The 21,928-nt window shown below is 43.4% G+C and overlaps 1 protein-coding gene across 1 annotated transcript in view; it reads left to right on the top strand.

Annotated features, from left to right (window-relative positions):
• TMEM278 (transmembrane protein 278) overlaps nt 1–21,640 on the top strand; it is a 175,008-nt gene extending 153,368 nt beyond the window's left edge. The window contains exon 2 of the mRNA XM_082274154.1: nt 21,168–21,640. Within this exon, the coding sequence (XP_082130280.1) occupies nt 21,168–21,437 (270 nt within the window). The 3' untranslated portion in view covers nt 21,438–21,640. The remainder of the gene's footprint in view (nt 1–21,167) is intronic.
• The last annotated feature ends 288 nt before the right edge of the window (nt 21,641–21,928 follow it).

Here is a 21,928-nt window from a genome sequence, read left to right as displayed (position 1 = left end):
TCTGCCTTTTTCCCGCTGTCACGGACGATCGTGAGTGCCCGGCAGACATCGGGTCCGCCGGGCACACGCGCGGGGGGGTCCGTGACCGAGCGGGAGCGCGCCTCCGGCGGCGCGCGCTCGCTCCCCAGAGCCTCACAGGCTAGTGACGTACCCATACGTCACTTTGCCTGTGAGGGGCTGACCGCCACAGTATATGTACTTGCGGCGGTCGGCAAGTGGTTAAAGGGTAACTCCACTTTCGTGGGGCAAAAAAAAATAGCAAATAAAGAAAAAACAATATAGCGTAAACAATTGCCACACAAATCATATTATAATTGAAACTTATTAAAAATGACCTTTCCTTTTCAATCTGCAGCTGTTGTAGTTTTCTGAAAATGCAATGCAATATGGCTACCTGGAGCTGTTCTGTACACAGAATGTGTACTGACCACACCCCAGAAGCATCATTTCCTGCTTGTGTGATTGGCTCACCAATTTTCTCAGAAGTCTGCCTAAGATATAAGTCAGATTTCTGGCATCCCCTGCAACAAAAATTTCATTTTTGGTGACATACTCCCAATAGGAACACGTCTAAAAGGATGCAAGCCCAGCAGCTTTCCTCATTAGAGCCCTGCAGCTGCCACAGCTGATTGATAATTATGAAACCACTCCCATTTTACCCACTCAGCACAGAGGAACAAACAATGATTTGTTCTGAATAACAAAAGATAGGAATCCGCAACAAAGTTTGTTAAAAATCCTTGCAATGTACAGAGATCACCCAGAGGGGAATGTTTTTTTTCTCAACAAAAGTGGAGTTACACTTTAAGCCTGGTATACACTATTTGTTTTTTACCTGGTTTAATGAAAAAAAAAAAAACCTGTCAGTTCCAGTTCGGAGCTGCTGCACTAACTATCCAATGTTAGTACAGCTGAACTGTTGTTTTCTGACAGGGAAGGCCCCCTTCCCCCACCAGAACACTCAGATCCACACTCTCAGCCATTGGCAGAGAGAGCTGATTGGGAGCCGGTCGGCTGTTGGTTTTCCAGCCTGTGTGTCCGACAGAAAACGGCCAAATGGCTGGCTACTGTCGGATTGGCTGACATACATACGGGCCGAATTTCGGATGTTTTTTCTTAAACCAGCCGATGTCGGCTGTAATTCGGCTCGTGTGTACCAGGCCTTTATCAGGTCTAGGTAAAGGCATGTTTAAAAGATTTCTGTGCCTGATGATAAAAAATAAATAAAAACACTAGGCCAAGTAAGGGGTAACAGCTCTGAGATTACCCATATTAAAGTATACCTGTCACAAACCAATCATATCAAAAGCCTGATGGTGATTTTGAGAGGCAGGAATGGGTGGGAACACATTTGACTACCACTTCAATACCGGGCACTTTCACCCCCTTCCTGCCCAGGCCAATTTTCAGCTTTTAACGCTGTTGCAATTTGAATGACAATTGCGCGGTCATGCAACACTGTACCTTAACCAAATTTTTGTCATTTTTTTCCCCCCAGAAATAGAGCTTTCTTTTGGTGGTATTTGATCACCGCAAGGTTTTTTTTTTTTTTTTTTTTGATAGGCGGCACAGATGGGCACTGATAGGCGGTACAGATGGGCATAGGTGGGCGGCACTGATAGATGGCAAAGATGGGCACTGGTGGGCAGCACTGATAGACGGCAATGATGGGCAGCGCTGATGAGGAGGGCACTGACAGGCTCCCTGAGCACTGATTGGCATCCCTGGCGGCATGGGTGGGCATCCCTGGTGGCCATGGGTGGGCAATCCCTGGTGGCTCCAGTGGCATCCTCCAAGGGGATGCTTACCTCTGATTACCAGCACAGACCCCCCCCCCCCGTCAGGAGAGCCGCCGATCGGCTCTCCCCTACTCTGAGGAAAGCCATCATAGGCTCTTTACTGGGATCGGAGATGCCGTGAGTCAACACACCGCACCACCGATCGCTGCTCTGTGCGCCCCCCGGGGGCACGCACAGCGGTCTATCCTGCTGGACGTCATATGACAGCCAGTCAGGATAGTGCAACCACTTTGCCGCTGTCATTTTGCTATATGACGGGCGGCAAGTGAATAAAGAAACGCTTTCATCACCAACTTGAAATGTGTAAACACAAAAAACAAGTACCGTATATACTCGAGTATAAGCCGAGTTTTTCAGCATATTATTTTGTACTGAAAACGTCCCCCTCGGCTTATACTCGAGTCAAGGAAAAAAAAAAAATTTCTGTCCGCTCCGACGGGTTTAAGGTTTAAAAATGGCGCCGCCCGTCGCATACATGTCACCACGCACGTGCCGCCGCCGCTCGTGTAATTTTGGCTATTCCCGGCGCCGCTCGGGAGAGGCCGGGAATAGCCGAAAGTATACGAGCGGCGGCGGCGCGTGCGCAATGACGTGTCGGCGCCGGGCGGCTCCATTTTTAAAATGAAGGCGCCTCTGGAACAGGTAAGTGAAACAGCTTCACTACCTGCCATGGGCTGCGGGCACACTACGAGGGATGCAGTGCTGTGGGCATGGTCCACATGTACCATGCCCACAGCACTGCATCTCCTGTAGTATGCCCACAACCCCGGATCCTCTTGTACCATGCCAGTACCCTGCAATCTCCTGCACCATGCCAGTACCCTGCATTCTCCTGCACCATGCCAGTACCCTGCATTCTCCTGCACCATGCCAGTACCCTGCAATCTCCTGCACCATGCCAGTACCCTGCATTCTCCTGCACCATGCCAGTACCCTGCATTCTCCTGCACCATGCCAGTACCCTGCATTCTCCTGTACCATGCCAGTACCCTGCATTCTCCTGTACCATGCCAGTACCCTGCATTCTCCTGCACCATGCCAGTACCCTGCATTCTCCTGCACCATGCCAGTCACCCTGCATTCTCCTGCACCATGCCAGTCACCCTGCATTCTCCTGTACCATGCCAGTACCCTGCATTCTCCTGCACCATGCCAGTCACCCTGCATTCTCCTGTACCATGCCCGCCGCCCTGCATTCTCCTGCACCATGCCAGTACCCTGCATTCTCCTGTACCATGCCCGCCGCCCTGCATTCTCACCCTAGGCTTATACTCGAGTCAATGATTTTTCCCATCTTTTTGTGGTAAAAGTAGGGGTCTCGGCTTATACTCGGGTCGGCTTATACTCGAGTATGTACGGTATTTTAAATGCGTATTTGCAGTACATTTCTTTTTTATAAATAATTTTTTTATTCGCTTGCAATGTGCTTTTGAATTTGCCTTCTTCTGTACGATAGCATAGCCCTCTCTTCTAAGGGGAATGTCTAATTACTGTCTGTGCTGGCTGCTGGGGGAGGAGCAAAAGTGAATACCATAGAGTGTCACATGAGTGAGATCTTTATGTCTGCTGGGACTGCTGAAATTACATCCAAGATGGCGGCACCCAGTAGCAGTCTCGATCCATTTGGATGTTCACACAAGGGAGGCTTTTACATATAAAATCAACATGCATACCATTCTTTAATGCATACATGATTATACGAAAGGATTGTTAAAATGAATGGCCTGGTGACATGATCTCCTAAACAGGAAAAAGGTTGCATATAATAATCATGTTGTCTATATCTATGGATCTAACCCTGATTATGCATTTTTTACATCGTACGGAGAAGACTCTCTCCCCACCCTAATGTGAGAGTGGCCAATCTTCAAGCACCAGCAATGCCACGTAGGACAAATTAGAGTGGGTTACATGCTCCCCTATACCCAAAAGGATTGGACAATTTTCTTTACTCCTGGCGATCTAAGGGAGGGGGGAGGGAGGTAGCCAAGGGAATCTGAGAATGCGTGCCTGGGGAGTCCAGTCATGATGCACAGGGTCATCTTTCTGCTCTGTTCTCTTCTAGCAGGAGGAAGATGTCAATGATGTCTCTTTCTCCTGTGAGCCCAGGGCAACATAATGATGCACCCCCAAAGGTGGGTTCATGAGAGCCTGGGCTCACTTGGATTGAATGATGCTGGTTGTCCTTCAGTTCTGGACAGAAGCATCGTCTGGCACTAGAGGAGGATGCAAAGGGCAGCACTGGAGTCCAGTATGACCAGACAGGGTACTGCTTTGCAACTTTTTATTTAAAGAGGAGTGGAAAGGAAATAGGAGGGGGGGGGGGGTTGGAATAAAAGAAAACATGGACATATAATCATAAGAACTGTAAGCAGTAATGGCACAAATAAAGTAGAAACACCCTTAAAATAGCAGTTTACATATGTACTTCCGTGTCTTCGGAAGTTGACTTTTTTCCTTGTTCAGCTCTGGCTTGCTAAAGAGGAGTCCACATTGACAACTGATATTTTCTTGAATTCTCTCACATTTGCCCAATTGAGCCATAACTCCATAAGCAAAAGACTCAATTTACAAAGCTTTGATAAAAGGATAAGGATATTTATTTTAACCTCAGCTAACAATAACTGTCACTTTTTTTTAAAATAAGGCTTCAGGCATATAGCCACAGGAGGGAAATACAGAGTACATTCCAGCATCATTCTCTGTCACAGGTACATTGTTCAGTCCACTGTCACCAGCCTGTCAAAATTAAATACAGGCTGAAATAAACAGTTGCTGTATGCAAATACATATGCACAATTGAGTGGTACTTGTATACAGAGACATATGCGCTACTCCGAACCTGCACACGTGCTATTGGCTTTTTGAAATGGGAATTAAAAGAGCTTTTATGCTTCCCTGGTCACTTTGTCTTGTGTTTAGAAGTTCCTGCTTTTAAAGTGTTTTTAAAGCCACATAGCGTCAGTATAGCTGCGTTCAGAGTTTCTAATCAGATTCTGAATGCACAAAATTCTATTTTCTCTAAAAACAGCTATACTAAACACCCTAAATGCAGTTAAATGTTCAGTATGAATGATACAATTAAGGAATTATTACCAGCATTCATGTGCATTTATATTCACTATATTATCAAAAATATTGAGAGTGACGCTTGCCTTTACATGCACATGAACTTTAACCACTTGCCTACTGGGCACTTAAACCCCCTTCCTACTCAGGCCAATTCTCAGCTTTCAACGCTGTTGCACTTTGAATGTAAATTGCACGGCCATGCAACACTGTACCCAAATGACATTTTTATCATTTTTTTTCTAAACAAATAGAGCTTTCTTTTTGTGGTATTTAACCACTACTGGATTTTTATTTTTCGCTGAACAAAACGAAAAAAGACCGAAAATGTTGAAAAAAAAAAACAAAAAACAAAAAACAAAACTGTTAAAAGTTTGGTAATTTTTCTCCTTCATTGATGTGCGCTGATAAGGCGGCACTGATGGGCCCTGATAGGCACTGATAGCCTGGACTGATGGGCACTGATAGGCGATACTGATGGGCACTAATAAGGCGACACTGATGGGCACTGATAAGGCGGCACCGATGGGCACTGATGGGCGGCACTAAAAAGTGGCACTGAAGGGCACTGGTAGGTGGCACTTAAGGGCAATAATAGGAGGCACTCATGGGCAATGATGGGCACTACTAGGTGGCACTAATGGGCACTGATAGGTGGCACTGATGGGCAATGATAGGCACTGGTAGGTGATAATTATGGGCAGCACTCATGATGGGGCACTGATTAGCAGTAATAGGTGGCACTGGTGGGCACTGATAGGTGTCACTGTGGGCAATGGTGGGCACTGGTAGGTGGCACTGGTATGTGGTACTGGTGGGCACTGGTAGGTGGCACTGGTGGGCACAGATGTCCCTCTGACAGCTGCGGCAATCTGCATTTTTTTCTCCTCACACTGACAGTGTGAGGAGAAAAAAACAGCTGATCGCTGGCTCCTGTTTACATCACATGAACAGCTGTCATTGGCTGACAGTTTTTACGTGGTAAGGGGCCGGGAGTTTCATGGACTCGCTGATCACGATCACAGAGCGAGCCGTGCACGCTACATGGGGAGCTCACAGGCAGCTCGTGCACGGGAGGACATACATGGACACCCTCCCGGCAATTAAGGTCCGCGCTGTAGCCGTCTTTCAGGTATAGCGCAGACAGGAAGAGGTTAATGGCATCCCAATCTTAATAAGTAGGGTTCAACATTAAGTTGGCCCACCCTTTGCAGCTATACCAACTTCAACTCTTCTGGGAAGACTATCCACAAGGCTTAGAAGTGTGTTTATGGGAATTTTTAACCATTCTTCCAGAAGTGTATTTGTGAGGTCAGACACTGATCTTGGAGAGAAGGCCTGGCTCGCAGTCTCTGCTCTAATTCATCCCAAAGGTATTCTATCAGGTTGAGGTCAGTACTCTTCGCAGGCCAGTCAAGTTCCTTCACTCCAAAATCGCTCATCCATTGCTTTATGGACCTTGCTTTGTGCACTGGTCCAAATAATTTGGTGGAGGGGGGATTATGGTGTGGGGTTGTTTTTCAGGGGTTGGGCTTGGCCCCTTAGTTCTAGTAAAGGGTGTCAGCATACCAAGACATTTTGGGCAATTTCATGCTCCCAACTTTGTGGGAACGGTTTGGGGATGGCGTCTTCCTGTCCCAACATGACTGCGCACCAATGCGCACCAAAAAAGGTTCATAAAGACATGGATGAGCTGGTTTGGGGTGGAGGAACCTGACTGGCTGGCACAGAGTCCTGACCTCAACTTGATTGAACACCTTTGGGATAAATTAGAACGGAGACTGCGAGCCAGGCCTTCTCGTCCAATGCGCTTCTGGAAGAATGGCCAAACATTCCCATAGACACACTCCTAAACCTTGTGGACAGCCTTCCCAGAAGAGTTGAAGCTGTTATAGCTGCAAAGGGTGGGCCAACTCAATATTAAACCCCATGGACTAAGACTAGGATGCTATTAAAGTTCATGTAGGCAAGAAAAAAGAGCAGCGCTGATCTAGGTGCAGTTTACGATAAAGGCAGATATACACTTTATTCAGGAACACTCATGGGATAGCAGGGTAATGAAGCCTGATGAAGGAGCACACATGCTTTGAACGCGTGTCACTGACACCATGTCTGATACCACGTCCTGTGCTGGCTCCCTGTTCCCTTGGTAACGCCCAGCTTCCTTCTCCGCCCGAAGCTCCGAACACCACCGGCGCTGCCGGCAACGTGAAACACCAAAGACCCCAGCCCTCCATCTGGTTCAATCCACACGACGTGGCTTACTATTATGCTATCATTACCCTGCTATCCTGTGAGTGTACCTGAATAATGTGTATATCTGCCTAATCGTATACTGCACTTAGACCAGTGCTGCTCTTTTTTCTTGCCTTCCTTTCATAGAGCCCTTCCTACTCTGATGAGCTGGCTGCCAATCTACCGCAACCCACCTTACCCCCCATATTGACTTTTTGAGACTGTGTATTGAGCATGCACAAATTGTAATTGTGTACCGCTCATTTATTGCCCGACTTACCCCTGTGAATAACTATCAGCAGTAACCTATACAGCGCTCACCATAATTACTCTTTGTATTAAAACTCATGTGTGTGTAAAGGCAGGCATACTTTTGGTAATCTAGTGTATGTCCTATAAATGCAGGATTGACACCGAAATGTGAATGAGGCCTTGCCTTGTGTGTTAGCTTTGTGGATTAAGCCCCACGTGTATGTTCACATGGTTATACAGTATTATAGGGCCAGTTTAGATGCAAGTAATGCCTAGTGGTGTTCTCAATTACCACACTCTCTTTTGTCTTTTCAATGGCCAATTGCCTTATGAACTGGAAAAGAAATATTTTTGGAAAACAAAGGAAAGTATAACAAATCTGATCATTCTGGGAAAAGGTTAACATCAATGGTTTGCGGGAAAAAGAACAATGAGTATAATGAGAATAAAATCCTTGTCCTGCAGGGAATCATTTAAATCAAGAAGTTTAATTACTCTACCACATAATTCCCAGGAGATATCTGTATCCTTTACAAGACACAGACACCAAAACTGGTCACATACATTTCCCCCTTAATAATGTACACAGATGTTGATGCTCTGTGAAAATACAACAAAAATATCTGCATTTAAAACAAGCTTGTTGATTTTTTGGGGAGAATATGTGATTCAATAAGGAACACCCACATTGAATAGTGTTCTGTTAGTGATGAACCCTTCAAGAACAAGGAGTAGAGGGTACTAACATTCCATAATGTCTTCAGCATTACACGTAGTAAAAAAAAAATGTAAGAACATGTTGCCATGAAGCAGCCTACAAATCCATCTCAGTACTGTCAGGACCCCAACAATGGACCCATTGGCCCATTGGGGATTAGATAGAGTGAAAAGTGTGTGGGTAATGTTTTGTGAGTGCAGGGGTTTAATCCCTGGTCAAAAATGAACTAGAAATTGTACCTGTTGCTTACAAATAAATGGCAGTACTAATCGCTGTTGCTGTCTTGGCATGTACAAAATTACCTTGTAATTCCTTAACCCCCAATAGTTGAAGAATCCCCAATTCGCCAAATAAGAAATCGCTGGTTTCGCTGAATAATTCCACACATGAACCAAAGCTGAAAACTGGAACGCTTTACTGGAAACAACTAACTCCTTTATTAAAAAAGAAACAGACTTTTATACACTTTAGAAGTAGGTCGGTCACTACATGAATATTTACCCAAAACATCACACAATGAATAGCTAGGTACAGCTGACTCATGGCTAATCCCAATTAACATGCTAATTAACTCATTACACTTAAGCCAGACTGGAAGAACAGACTGCCAGCACCAAAGCTAAAACAAGATACAAATACACATATCATAATGTAAATACTGAGAACCCACCGTAAACAATAGGTGAGCAAATCAGCATGATTTACAATCCGTGGAAGACAGGTGTTTGGGCTAATGACATGCATCTGTTACAAGTCTGACCAACTGAAGCAGTCCAAACCATCAATTTATTTGTCACATAGTTTTTCACTGTCAGTGATGGTGCGAACCGTCACAAACGCCAATTAATACAACTTGTGTTGTAAATAATAATTTAATTTCTTTTTCAAATGCAACTGGTGTAAGTGAAATGGGAGAGAAAGAACTTGGAGCTAATCTGGTGTGCTGCATGTGCTTAGAAGGAACATGCTGATAGAAGGAGAGAGTAGAGTGACAAAGGATACGGTAATGTTGCTCAGTCATTGTCCAGTCATAGTCTGGGGACAATTGGGTGTCTTAGCACTAAAAAAAGAAAGTCAGGTCACCAACCTGAAGCAAACATTTTACCCAGACCCCTTGATGCAACAGATCCTAAATCTTCTTGCTCAGCATTAAAGGAAGGGTCCTTCTTTGAATGTTTATGTCATTGCCTGCTAATATGGACAGTTTCCCTTGGGTTTATTGGCAGGAACCTCACAGGGTTCTTAGGACTCCAGCAGTGGGGTAATATTACAATGAGAAGCAGTGACAAGACCAGTCAAAAGTGGGCCCAGACTGAATGTCTTGTGATAGCAGATTGAGGTCAGTAAAAAAGAATTACATTTTTTTTTTTCAATTTGAATTGGCGAATGAGAGAAGGGTGGGGGGTATACAGTTTTGCCCTTAATGGGCTTTAAATGCCATTAAGTAGAAATGTTATTGCCCCATGTTTATGTTTATCATAACTGGGGCTGATCAAGAACTCAGCAGGTGACTTTTTTTAGCTATTTCATCTTAAAGCAAATATCTCCTAGCCAGCTTTAAAAATGAAAGTTCTTTGAGCATGAAGAGCTATGACCTTGACCTTTTCTAATCAAAGGAAAGCTGTTTATGATGGCAGCAGAAATAGCTCGGAAGGTGTATTTGCATCACGATGCCCCATCACTGACTAAAAAGAAAAACACATTAACATCTGCTAAATGCAAAAAGTCAGCTTGAGCTGCACATGCAGACGCATTTCTCCCAGAAAAACAGCCCATTATTTACCTTTTCCCCAGGAGACCTTCAACAGTTGAAAGTTTAAATAAATCTTGAAAATGTTTGAAAAGTCAGCATGAAACAGTTTATTGGAAACATTAACAATGCAGCAAACCATTCAGAGCTTACAGTTTAAATGTTTACATGGTTGCTCTGGTTAAAAAAAAGACAAAAGTCCATCATCATCAATCACTAGAAAAAAAATGATTATAAATGTAGCGCTACCCTCATAGGAGCCGCAAATTGGGATGGATCCTCCTTTCTTTGCCTTAACCTTTTCCAAAAACCTTTGCCACTCTAACACAGCAGGTTTAATGGACCAAATTACAATATCACAGGAAATCACTGAAAGTAATACTTAGTACTTAGAACCCACTATATCAAAGAAAACAGACACCAAACCAGGTAGTAAAGGCAAACTTAATATATTGTCACCGAATACGGTTGGTAACTTGGCAAGTATAAAAATGTATTAACAATGGTAGCAAAACAATTTATTATACAAAGTGATTAGTAGTAATAAGGACTGAACATAGGTTGGCATTTGGTGTCCAGATCAACATAAACAATAGCAAGCTCACCTCAAGTGCAGTCATGAGCAGTAGTAAAGTTTAATCTACTAAGTGCTGGAAATATACTGGCAGAGCGCAAATTTTGGCGGTGATGCTAGTCCTGAAATAACTTAATATACACTGTCCAAAAGAAAAGTGGGATGGTGGGGGGGGGGGGGGGGAGGGGTAGCAGGGGAATAAGGGGGGTTTGCGGAAATATTATTATCGGTGTGTGTGGTAGCCTTTTGAGATGTTCTTCTGCCAGCTATAGTTGGGGTCCTTTAGGACCGTCTTTGCACTTAATGACAACCCCAGTTAAACTGTAGCAGTATAGTACAGTATACTCTGGGCATGGTACAGTCTTGACACAAGTGCAAGGTAGATGTGGTTCAGATGTGGTAAAGGTTTGGTATAATGTGTTAGAGGGTTGGTATAGCCGAGGTATAGATTGGGCATACATGTGGTATAAAGTGCAGTATGGGTGCAGTGTGGATTGGGTACACTTGGTGTCTTGCTTTCAATGGCTCAGTCCCTGCTAGAAGTATTGACAATGGGTGAACAGCCCTCTCACCAGTCCCTGGGATGCTGCAGTGACCTCTCCCTGTAGTCTCTGTCTCTCCCTGAAGGCCTCTGGTGATCAGCAGTGGGAAGCAAGGGTAAGTGGATGCTCCAGTCTCCCTGCAGCAGCAGTGCAGTGCTGTGATGTGGGCAGTGCGGCGTTGCCCCCCAGTGTCCTCACTCCCAGTCTCAGGCTCGGATCTCCCCTGGTATGGTCTAACGCTGGCATGTGAATATTCAAACAGAGATGTTCTCTCTCTGACTCCCTTATCACCAAGAATGACAACTTTCCTGGGCAGTTTATTAAAAAATCCTCTCTCCTACTGTAAAGTGTAAAGAGTCAACTGACCCCATTATATGGCTGCCATGTTAAATTAAAACTCCCAGGAAAAGTCTATGGGCTTACTTGGCTTCAGCACTGCCCCTGCTGGCTGGAGGAGAATAATGCAGTATAACATCAGTATCTCAGTAGAGGGAGAGAAGCCTAAAAGACAATGTCTCCTTTTCCATATTTCTGTAGCTCAGCACCTGGCTACATAAAGAAATTTAAATTCTGCACATGCAGAACCCTGTATCCACAGCTGATCCTGGGAAAGGCTCCAGCTCCAGTTTCCCACAGATTCAGGTAGAACTTCAGCTCAAAAGGTGTCCCTTTTTTATCCCATAGATTTGAACAGTTTGCCACTGTTGTAGAAGGGACATCTCCAAAGGCTTTTTTTTTTTACATCAGGTGCATTGAGCTGCATTTATCTGCCTTGATCAACACAGGCTGAATGCAGGGGGCGCACAGGGCCGAACACAAGGGTACCTGGAAAAAAACTGTTCTCTATGTGCCCATTTATGCGCAGCAGTGTGCATTGTGTAAAAAATGCAGCATGTCTGCATTTTAACCCAGCACAATGCACAATCCCACTCTTCACATTGCAAAGCAGTGTGCATATGTTATATGGAACATAGCACATGCAAGCTGGTGTGAATTAACCTAATAAAGCAAGTTAAGGTTTTAATGAGATACTTCCTCCAGAATGAACAAAAAAGAAACAAACAAGTAAAACCAAGCTTTCTCAACTTAAACAGTGAGGAGCCCTGACCTCGGTTGTTGATACTGATCAGATTAGGCAGTCTGTGCACACGTTTCAGACACAACCCACTTTCTGCTTCCCAGGTGCTTTTATCTCTTGTGCTTTTAGATATAATGACTAAAATACAGCATGTTCGACTCTGATTCTATGATCAGACGGTGGAGCTGGTATTTGTCACTCGATTCATACAAAGCCTAGTAATCTGGAATCCATGGAGACATTACAAACAATTTGGGATGGAGTCAGACTGGAAGAAGGGCTATGGTTATTTGCGGAGACAGCAAACTTATTCCCGACATAAAAAAAAAATTTTTATTACTTCCGTTGAGAAGTTGGAAATTACTAGATGCTATATCATCACCATGTATCTGAGAAATTGACTTCAATTAAAATAGGACTTGTATGATTTCTCAAAAGGGGCAAGGAGTCTATAGATATCTGTGTTTGTAGTTATGTGTAACCAATCTTGTGATCCACCAATTGTTGCCGCAAGGCAAAGAGAGTTAGATGACTACATTATCTACTTGTTCAGCTTTACAGATTCCTGGAAATTCCCATTTACTCACTAAACTGTGGTGATCATGCTTAATAAAAGTCCATAAAGCTTGACTAAGGTATAATAGAGGTCATAAATCCCCTACCACCGGAAACCGATACGGCCCCTTGAACCCCACCTGCTACTTATTACCAGGGCTTTTTTTCAGCGGGAACGCGGGGGAACGCAGTTCCGGCACCTCTAGCACTGAATGTATGCCATGACAAGGGGTGCTGGAGGGTCTACTAATGCTGGAGGGGATCTATTTTTGGATGGCAATCTATTGTTGCTGGTGGAGGATCTTTTGATACTGTGGGTTAATTGTTGCTGGAAGGGATCTACTGTTTGGGGAGGGGGTCTGCTGTTGCTGGCTGCTAGAGAGTCTATTGATGCTGGCTGCTGGGAAATCTTTTGCTGCTGCTGGGGGTCTATTGCTACTGGGGGGGGTATATTGCTGCTGGCTGTGGGGTATAAATTGTATTGCTTTTCTTGTTTTTAATAACCAAATGTCATACATTCCACTACAAAATTATACTTGGCTCTATATTCTCTAAAAGGGGCTGTACTGGAAGCTGAGTAGGGGGTGGATCCAAGTGTCGGTGCTCAGAGGTGGGTAGGGGTGGAACCAAGGGTTAGTGTTCGAAGGTGGGTAGGGGGGCGGAGATACAAAGTAACTTATAAAGGGGAGTTCCTGCACCTTTTCTCTGAGAAAAAAAGCCCTGCTTATAACTAATTCATAAGACCAGCATAGTTTGGAATGAAAATTGGCCATAGCAGCTATTTATTAACAATAGACAACATATAAACATTTTTGAAAATAAATAGAATAACAATAACAATAATGATCAAGGTTGCCAATCCTTGGATATACTAATGAACCAACAGTAGATTTGCATCTGCGGAAAAAACACTTAAAGAACACTGGCTGGAAGACAAGCCCAAATTTCCGGTGACACCCCCATTTCCACAAATTCCTGGTAACCCACTGTAATGGAGTTCCAATACCCAGCCTAGGTATCTCCGCTGTATAATCCTTGAAGCTGAGGAAGTGCTAACATATCCAAATATATATGATTCCCCATGAAAGGGGTTTCCTAAATCATTTTCCAGGGGCATTCCCCGCTGGACCTGAGAGGGCACTAGGGACAAGTAAACATTTCACAGAATCAACCAACACAAACAGTATTCTATTTTCCTACCAGCAATGAATAGATAACAGTGATTCAATCAAACTGAGCCAATTAACTAGCATACTTTCCGTCATCGAGCTTGTGAAGTACACTACAGTACACGTTATTATAAGTGTAAACACAGAACTAACAAGAGAGAACAGGTGAGTAAATCAGCGCAATCCACCATGTGTGGAAGACAGGTGGTTGAGCTGATGATATTAGCATCTAATATGAGTCTGACTGTGTGAAGCAGCCTCTTATTGCCAATAGGCAGCTAGGCCTCAACATGGATCCTTGAGATATATTGTTGACAAATACTACTGTTCCATTTGAAGTAATCCAAACCATATTCTCAGTGTCCATTCCGCTACACCCACCATTACCTGGGATTAAACAGAACGAAAAAAAGAGGACCCATCCCTATCCAGCGGCTACTACGTGGTTAGCGCTACACTACCAAAAAAAATTGGCACCTCTGTAGTTGTCTAGTGTGACAGGAGTGTTTGAATCCCAAGGCTGCTTAAATAGAATTAAACACACTGTTTGGCTGTTGGTGCACTTTAAATACATATATTTAAAATACTGTATTTATTTAGCTGTTTGTCTGGAGATCTGCTTTTAGGTAGTAGAGTGTACATTTTGGTGATGAAGGGGGTGTTTCTAAATGTAGGGAAAGCTAATATTTTTGGACAATAATGTAAATATAATTGAAAGTTTGAAAACTGATTTTTGTTATAACTTTTAATCAATTGCAAAAAATCTTTATCTCACACTCCTAACACAGGGTGCCGCTCAATTTGCAGAACATTCTCTCTAATTAAGAATGTGCAGTACTGTCTGCATGCTTTTTGGCAGCCTGTGTATAACTGACTAAGGCTGGATACACACTATACAACTTTTGTTGTTAGATTTCCCTTAGATTTACCTTCAACTATGTAGTACAAGGGCCTGCCTGATTGCATACAAATTGAAAGTGTTTAGGTTTGACCTCATATTATATGGTTTTGGTAAATCTAAAGGAAAAAATCTAAAGAAAGTTGCATATGTGTAAACTGATCTCTCTTGCTATTTAAGTCGATCTGCAGCATAAATGGCTGCAAGTGGTGATAGTAAATATTTATATGTAATATTTGCTATCTACTCCAGTAAAAATGTAAAAAAATGTATTCTTATTTTCATGCAGAACATGATAAAAAAAAAAGGTAAAACATAACATTCCTTTAAATTTATAAAGGTTACAGGTGCCTGAAATCAGAGTACCAGACTGGACTGATTTAATTTACATGCAGGCCAACTGAGGCTGGAGTGTATTTCTAAAAGGTCTGACCTGTTGTCAAGTGGTAATAAAAATTTGAAATATGCTTCTTAATCAAAGACATTAAGATTTTTTTTTTTTTTTTTGTCCTTGTGTTATAATTTACTTACCCCTGGGTTCTTGGTCATCAAGTGCTCACCACTGTTCAAATAATATTAGAGAGTGAAACATTAGTTGTGCCACTGACAGTATGTATTAATGACAGCTGTGACATTTTTCAGATTAGAGGAGTAATTAACTTTTATATTCATGTTCTCGATGATAGATGATTCCCCCCCAGCCCGATGAAATTAAAGTGGATATCAGCATTTAGAGACTTTACAGATTTGTAGCTGCAGGGAAAAACCAAGTATATTTAAGCGCTCCTTCCGTCTGCCGCAGGCCATGGCTGATGTAAATGTTCTGCTGTTTAAAAACCTGGCTGGCTTCTCTTCAAAGGACACTGATTTATTTTGCTTCCCACAACCAAGCTGATGGATTATTTTAAAACTGATTTAATAACTTGTCAACGCAATATACTATGAAAGCCTAATTCCATCTTTAGATGAAAATGCTAAATAAATCTCTCAAGTGTCAATAAAGTAGAAATAACATGCCCACCCTTCTCCGGCAATGTCCTCTGCAGATTCTCTACTCTGCAACCCAGTGCTGGGTTAGAAAATGGGCTTTATAGCCAAACTTTAGCCAGGTTATTGTTATTTCTGTTTGTGATTGCTTTTTGGGGGATTTTGCACATTTTCAATCCATGTGACACCCATACAAGAAATGTTTGGCAAGTACTCTTTAGATACACATTCAACACTTCTCTGTGGTTGTCCTCAGAATGGCACCCAGTGACATTTTTTATGATGAAAAAACAATCCCTTTTGAGGAATTTACTGAATGTAAATTGAAAATATTTAAACAAACTTTTGGGGTGACCCAGAAGCTAGCCATAGTGTCTGACCACCTGCGTTAGTGGTAACCATTACACTTTTCCCTTCCGAATTGCCCCTAATACATATCCTCTTAGCCCCCCCCCCAACCAAATCAATCCTCCCAGTACTAATATTTGTTACCTCCCCCCCCCAGGCTTTTGGGAATCCCAGAGTATTACTTCATCCTAGAGTGTACACTCCCCCCCAAATGTCATCTCCCCCCAGTGTAATTCCCACAGTGTACTCTCCCTATTGTTATTCCCCACGAGCAAATCTAACCACTGTGAATCCCCCCAGTGTAATCTCTAAGCATAATCCCCCAAATTTGAGTTCCCCCGTGTATATCCCCTCCATGTACATCCCCCGTATAAATCCCTTCAGTGTAAATCCCCCCCCCCCCCAGTGTACTCCACCCCTGTGTAAATTCCTCCAGTGTAATCTCCCCCCCCCCCCAGTGTAATCCCCCCAATGTAATTCCCTTAGTGCATTCCCACAGTGTACTCCTCCCAGTGTAATCCCCTCAGTGTAATCCCCGCAGTGCAATCCTCCCAGTGTAATCCCTGCAGTGTACTCCTCGCAGTGTAATCCCCCCAATGTAATTCCCTTAGTGTATCCCCGCAGTTTACTCCTTCCAGTGTAATCCCCTTAGTGTAATCCCCGCAGTGCAATCCTCCCAGTGTAATCCCTGCAGTGTACTCCTCGCAGTGTAATCCCCCCAATGTAATTCCCTTAGTGTATCCCCGCAATTTACTCCTTCCAGTGTAATCCCCGCAGTGTACTCCCCGCAGTGCAATCCTCCCAGTGTAATCCCTGCAGTGTACTCCTCGCAGTGTAATTCCCCCAGTGTACTCCGTGCAGTGTAACCCCCTTGTTTAAATCCCCCCCCCCAGTGTATTCCCCCCTGTGTAAATCTTCCCCAGTGTACTCCCCCCCCCTGTGTAGTCCACCAATGTACTCCCCCTGTGTACACTGTGGGGTGTACTCCCCCTCAGTGTAATCCCCCCAGTATAATCCACCTGGTGTAATTCCCTGCAGTGTACCCCCCCCCCCCGTGTAAAACCCCTCATTGAACTCCTCCCCATGTAAATCCCCCCAGTATACTCCTCTCAGTTTAAACCCCCCCCCCCCCGTGTAATCCCCCTAGTGTAAATCCCCCCAGCTTAATCCCCCCCCCCCCCATTTAAATCTCCACAGTGTAATACCCTGCAGTGTACTCTCCCCAGTTTAAATCTACCTCCAGCATAAACCCCTCCCCCACTGTAATGCCCCAATAGAATCCCTTCAGTTAACATGGCTCTTTATGGACAGCTGGCCCTCCTAGGCCTAGGAGTAGCAAGGCCCTGGGAGTTGAATTAGTGGAGTCAAGTGCCAGAATGTGTACCAGCACTGGGCACCAGGATTCCAGCTTGGTTCTGCGGGGGGCCTGGAAAGGAGCCCCCTATTGACCCCAAATGGTCAATCTGCCCCTGGACATGATGAGACAATATAACAGTTTAACATAAAGTGCAGTCTTTTTCCTACATTCCTAGTCCCTAACTTCAGGATTGTGGTTGCCTCAGCATACCTACACAGGATGAAAGCCTATACTTGGAAGAATCCACAATAGGTTTCTTCCAGGAGCTCTGCAAGTCCCAGCAGTCTCCTTTTACAGCAGGGATTGCAATCCCTCCCATTTGTATATCATTTTTGGAGTATCCCATTAAATTCCCTAATCCCTATCCGAGTTACCCAAAAATAAAATAACAAAAAAGAAAACCCCTGGACTGGTCTTTAAGCCAAAGAGTCACTGTAACTGTGTGCCTGGCTGCAGGGCAACTGTTGGGAAAAGGAACCTTGGGCTGTAATAATACAATAGGTTCAGCAAAATGTCACCCTAGATACAGTTTATATCCTCCTTCCTTTTTTTCCGCTGCCACTCTGTTTATCCTCTGGAGCAAAGAGAGATGTTTAGGCTATATACCTTAATATTTTCTTCAACTCCACTGGAGAGATCTTCACTGTGTGGCCTTGCTTTACACCTCATAGACTTGCACATAAAAAATCAGTTGTATCTTTGCCTATTGCACATGTGTACCACTCACTCTATTCATTTCTATAATGGGGGCTGCACTCACAATGACCCTAGCCATCTGGAGGAGTATGGTTCCAACCCAAGGAATAGATGAGGAAAGTATTGAGCATGCCTTGAGCCATAGAAATAAATAGGGCAACATGCATGGCCACACAGTGAACATCATTGGAATGGGGCTGAAGGTAGATATGGAGGCACATGGCCTACATTACGGGGGGGATTTAGCAGGTAATGTGTATTTTGAACTGTCTTTAACTATCTGTGTAGGGTTCAAGTTTAATTAGCACCATTAATGAGCACCATACTGATTATATCACCCGAAATTCAGTGAAGAAGCATATCACGTAGGGCAGGGATCCTCAAACTACGGCCCTCCAGCTGTTGCGGAACTACACATCCTATGAGGCATTGTAAAACTCTGCCATTCACAGAGATTACTAGGCATGATGGGAATTGTAGTTCCTTAACAACTGGAGGACCATAGTTTGAAGACTCCTGATGTAGAGGTTTACAGACTTCTGAAGGTGACTTTTTTTTTACAATAGTTTAAAAAGAAAAAAAAAAAACAAAGTCTGGCTACTTGTTTCTTTAATCACCGAATCAAACATGCTATACAAATGCTAAATAGCTCTCTATTGTTTTTACTGTGACCGCAAATTAAATGTTCAATCAGATGATGTTTTAATGAATTTGGAATTGTAGTGTGGGAAGGATGAACCTTGGTACAGTAGTAGCACTTTGTTCAGGTAATCTCCCAAGGTCAGCAGATGAGAGGAATGACTCCGAGGCAAAGGGGAGGCAATAGCTAAACAAGTTTTGCAGGCAGCCATGCGAGAAATTACACATCCAGAAAAGGTTTAATATCTAAGTCAGTAAGTGCTTTTCAAAGGTCATCTCTTTTGAACTACCACAAACAAGCTATTCTCATAGTGACAGATTATTATCACTTTAATTACTGGGAATTTGTGTATTGTGCTCAAACTACACAAAGAAATAAAATATCTGGTATTTGATTTCCCAATGATAAAATCTCACAGCATGCCAGACCATTGTTTATACAGTGAGGATGTATGACAGCAAGAGGGACAAGCCTACTAAAGTCTAAAACAAAATGAAAGACAAACCACTTGGCTTTTTGGATAAAAGTTTTTGCTAGTAATGGTAATTCCCCCTTCACCTCTCCAACATTTCTTCATTTTTATCGTTACTAGAAATAATATTGGTCCCTAGTTCAACTGAAGGGCAAAGCAAACAAAGGTACTGTCCAACTAGTTGTCATTTGATCTCCAAGAATAATTACATGGGTAGGCTACTAAATGCACCTGTGATAAAATAAGAAAGTCCACTTTACCTTAAAGGATATCTAAACCCAAGAATAAAAATGTAATTGATTGCAGCTTAATAGTCCTTAGATGTGGTGTTGGCTACTGGGTACATTCGTTTTCTTTAAAAAAAAAAAAAAAACAGAAAATACCTGTTGATCCTACAAAAAATGTAGCATTCTTGTCACTTCCTGTGATTTAAAGCGGAGTTCTGGCCTCAGAATTCTTTTTTTATATAAAAATACCCCGGGGCAGTCAGGGCTAGTGCATTTCAGAATGGATAGCCTCTGAACTGTCCCAGGTTGCACTTACTATTTAGAAGAAATACTTACTGTACCTTGAAAATGTCTTGTTCAGCGCTGCCATCTCTGGTGTGGGCAACTGAAGCCAGAGCATCCTCTTCGGTGTCCTCTTCCGTGTCCTCTTCGGTCCCAGAATGCCCTGCACCGGCCCCACTCGTCACTTCCGGTGCAGGCGCGTCATCCCTGCACAGCTTCTGGGCATGCCCAGAAGCTGTTTAGAAGGGAATGACGCACCTGCACAGGAAATGAAGAGCAGGGCCGGTGCAGGCGCATTGATTCCTGGGAGCGATGACGTTCAACTCCTAGGAGTCAATGCAAGCAGGAAGTGAGGGCGTGGGCCGCGGCCGCAGAGGGAGGAAGTGGAAGAAAGGTGAGTATATTTTCTTCAAAAACAAGGTAAGTAAACAAAAAAAAATCGTCATTATCCATTTCTTTTTCAGGTGACCTAGAGCAAGCAGATGGGCCAAAGTAAATTTTGAGGCCGGAACTCCGCTTTAAGTTTAAAAATGTATTTTTTCATCCATGCTATTTTCTGTAAACTACAAATTAACATCCCCTTCCCCCATATTGGAGATGAAGAGAGGAAGACTTGCTTTGTAGTCCAAATCAGGAGAGCAGCCTATAGCTACAGTGGAATCAGTGAGAACTGACATCCAGGAAGCATGTTATTCACAGGATTATTAGACAAACATATAGGAAAAAAAGCTCCCCCCCCCCAAAAAAAAAAAAAAAAAACAAAGGCAACCACCACATCTAAAGACTGGTAAGCTGCAATATATTAAATGTTTGTATTTTAAAACCCAACTGAAGTCGTTGTTTTTATATTTGTATGCAGTTAGGCTGTTTTCTAATGGTGTTCTATTAGAAGAGGAGAGAAGTTGCCCTGTAGCGGCAGCACAATAGAGAGATGGATTGCTGTCCTCAGCTTAGAGCTTTAATTATCAACGCTCAGGGAGTCCGGCTCTCCAGTGTGCTGTTAGCACAGGGCAGCTCTAACAGCTCAAATAACACATAAATATTAACACAATTCCATATTTTTTGCTTGTTTTGCAGTCTGACTACATAATAAGTAATAGGCCACATTCACACTTGCAAATGGGGCCTTTAGCCAGTAAATGCAGGAGACCCAACAAGGGTTCCCTGCAATTAGCTGTGGGTGGAAAGCCCCATTGGAAGCAATTTGAGGCAGTCAGCTCCCGCAGCTATTCACGGATGCTCAAATGAGTGTTGATTATTGTAGCACTCTGTTAAGGGCAGCAATCTGGCTCTCCAGTGTGCTACCAGCACAAGGCAGATTCTTTCAATTCTAATAGGACACCATAGAAAAAAAAAAAGCTGGGTATCCCATATCTAATGGTCATATTGTGAATGAAGCCTAAAAAACAAGACTGGACAACTGTACCTAGTGAAGACAATTTTAAACTTTCCATTCCAAATAGCTGGCACCTACAAATAAGCTGGTTCTAATTATATAATGTATGTCCTTGTTCCACAGGTCCTTCACTCGGATGCCTCATACTGCAAGACTCTACTAGATGACAACAGCTCCTCCGCACTCATAATCCTGGGTTTCGTCATGATGTCCCCACTCATTGTCCTGGCCATGGCGGTGTACTGCGGTCTGGCTCGTCGCTTACGTCTCTTCATGCTCTTCCAGCCTTACACACGAGCTCTCTACAAGGGGGTGCGATGGAGGTGGTATGACGAGGGAGGAATATGTAGCTGTGTCAGAGAATGGAATAATCATGTGAAGGCCTGGGTATAGAAAAATCTGGGACTGTTCTGAGGAGCTTTTATTTGACGTCCATGTGGAAGTGCCATCACAAGCTGCATCCTCAATTAAAGAGCATCAGACGAACATGAGTCTACTGGCATCCTAGTTAATACTGTACATCTGAAAGACATTTTGCTTTCCCTGGCTGGTGACATACGTGTGACATAATATTTTGTGATGACTTGTTGTAAAATATACGACTGCTTAGATATTAGGGACTAAAAAGTGGCACCATATTTCTTTAAAAAGGAAACCCAAACTGAGTTGCGAGTTAACTCTTTTTGAAAGAGCTGGTTCCTTGACTGCCCAGGGACTTCAGTGCTTTCTGAATAAATTACCTAAGAAGAAGGATTCAAATAGGGGTTGTGACTTCACTCTACAGCAGCTTTAATTGCTTACTGTGCTAATTATTTAATATTTAAGTGACAGTCACTTAAATTTGTTAGACTTGGGATTCAATACCCTAAATCACTATCCTAAAC

Source organism: Pelophylax lessonae (genome assembly GCF_965119305.1).
Source record: "Pelophylax lessonae genome assembly, chromosome: 12".
NCBI classification, from domain to species: Eukaryota; Metazoa; Chordata; class Amphibia; order Anura; family Ranidae; genus Pelophylax; species Pelophylax lessonae.
This window is presented reverse-complemented; position numbering and strand designations above follow the sequence as displayed.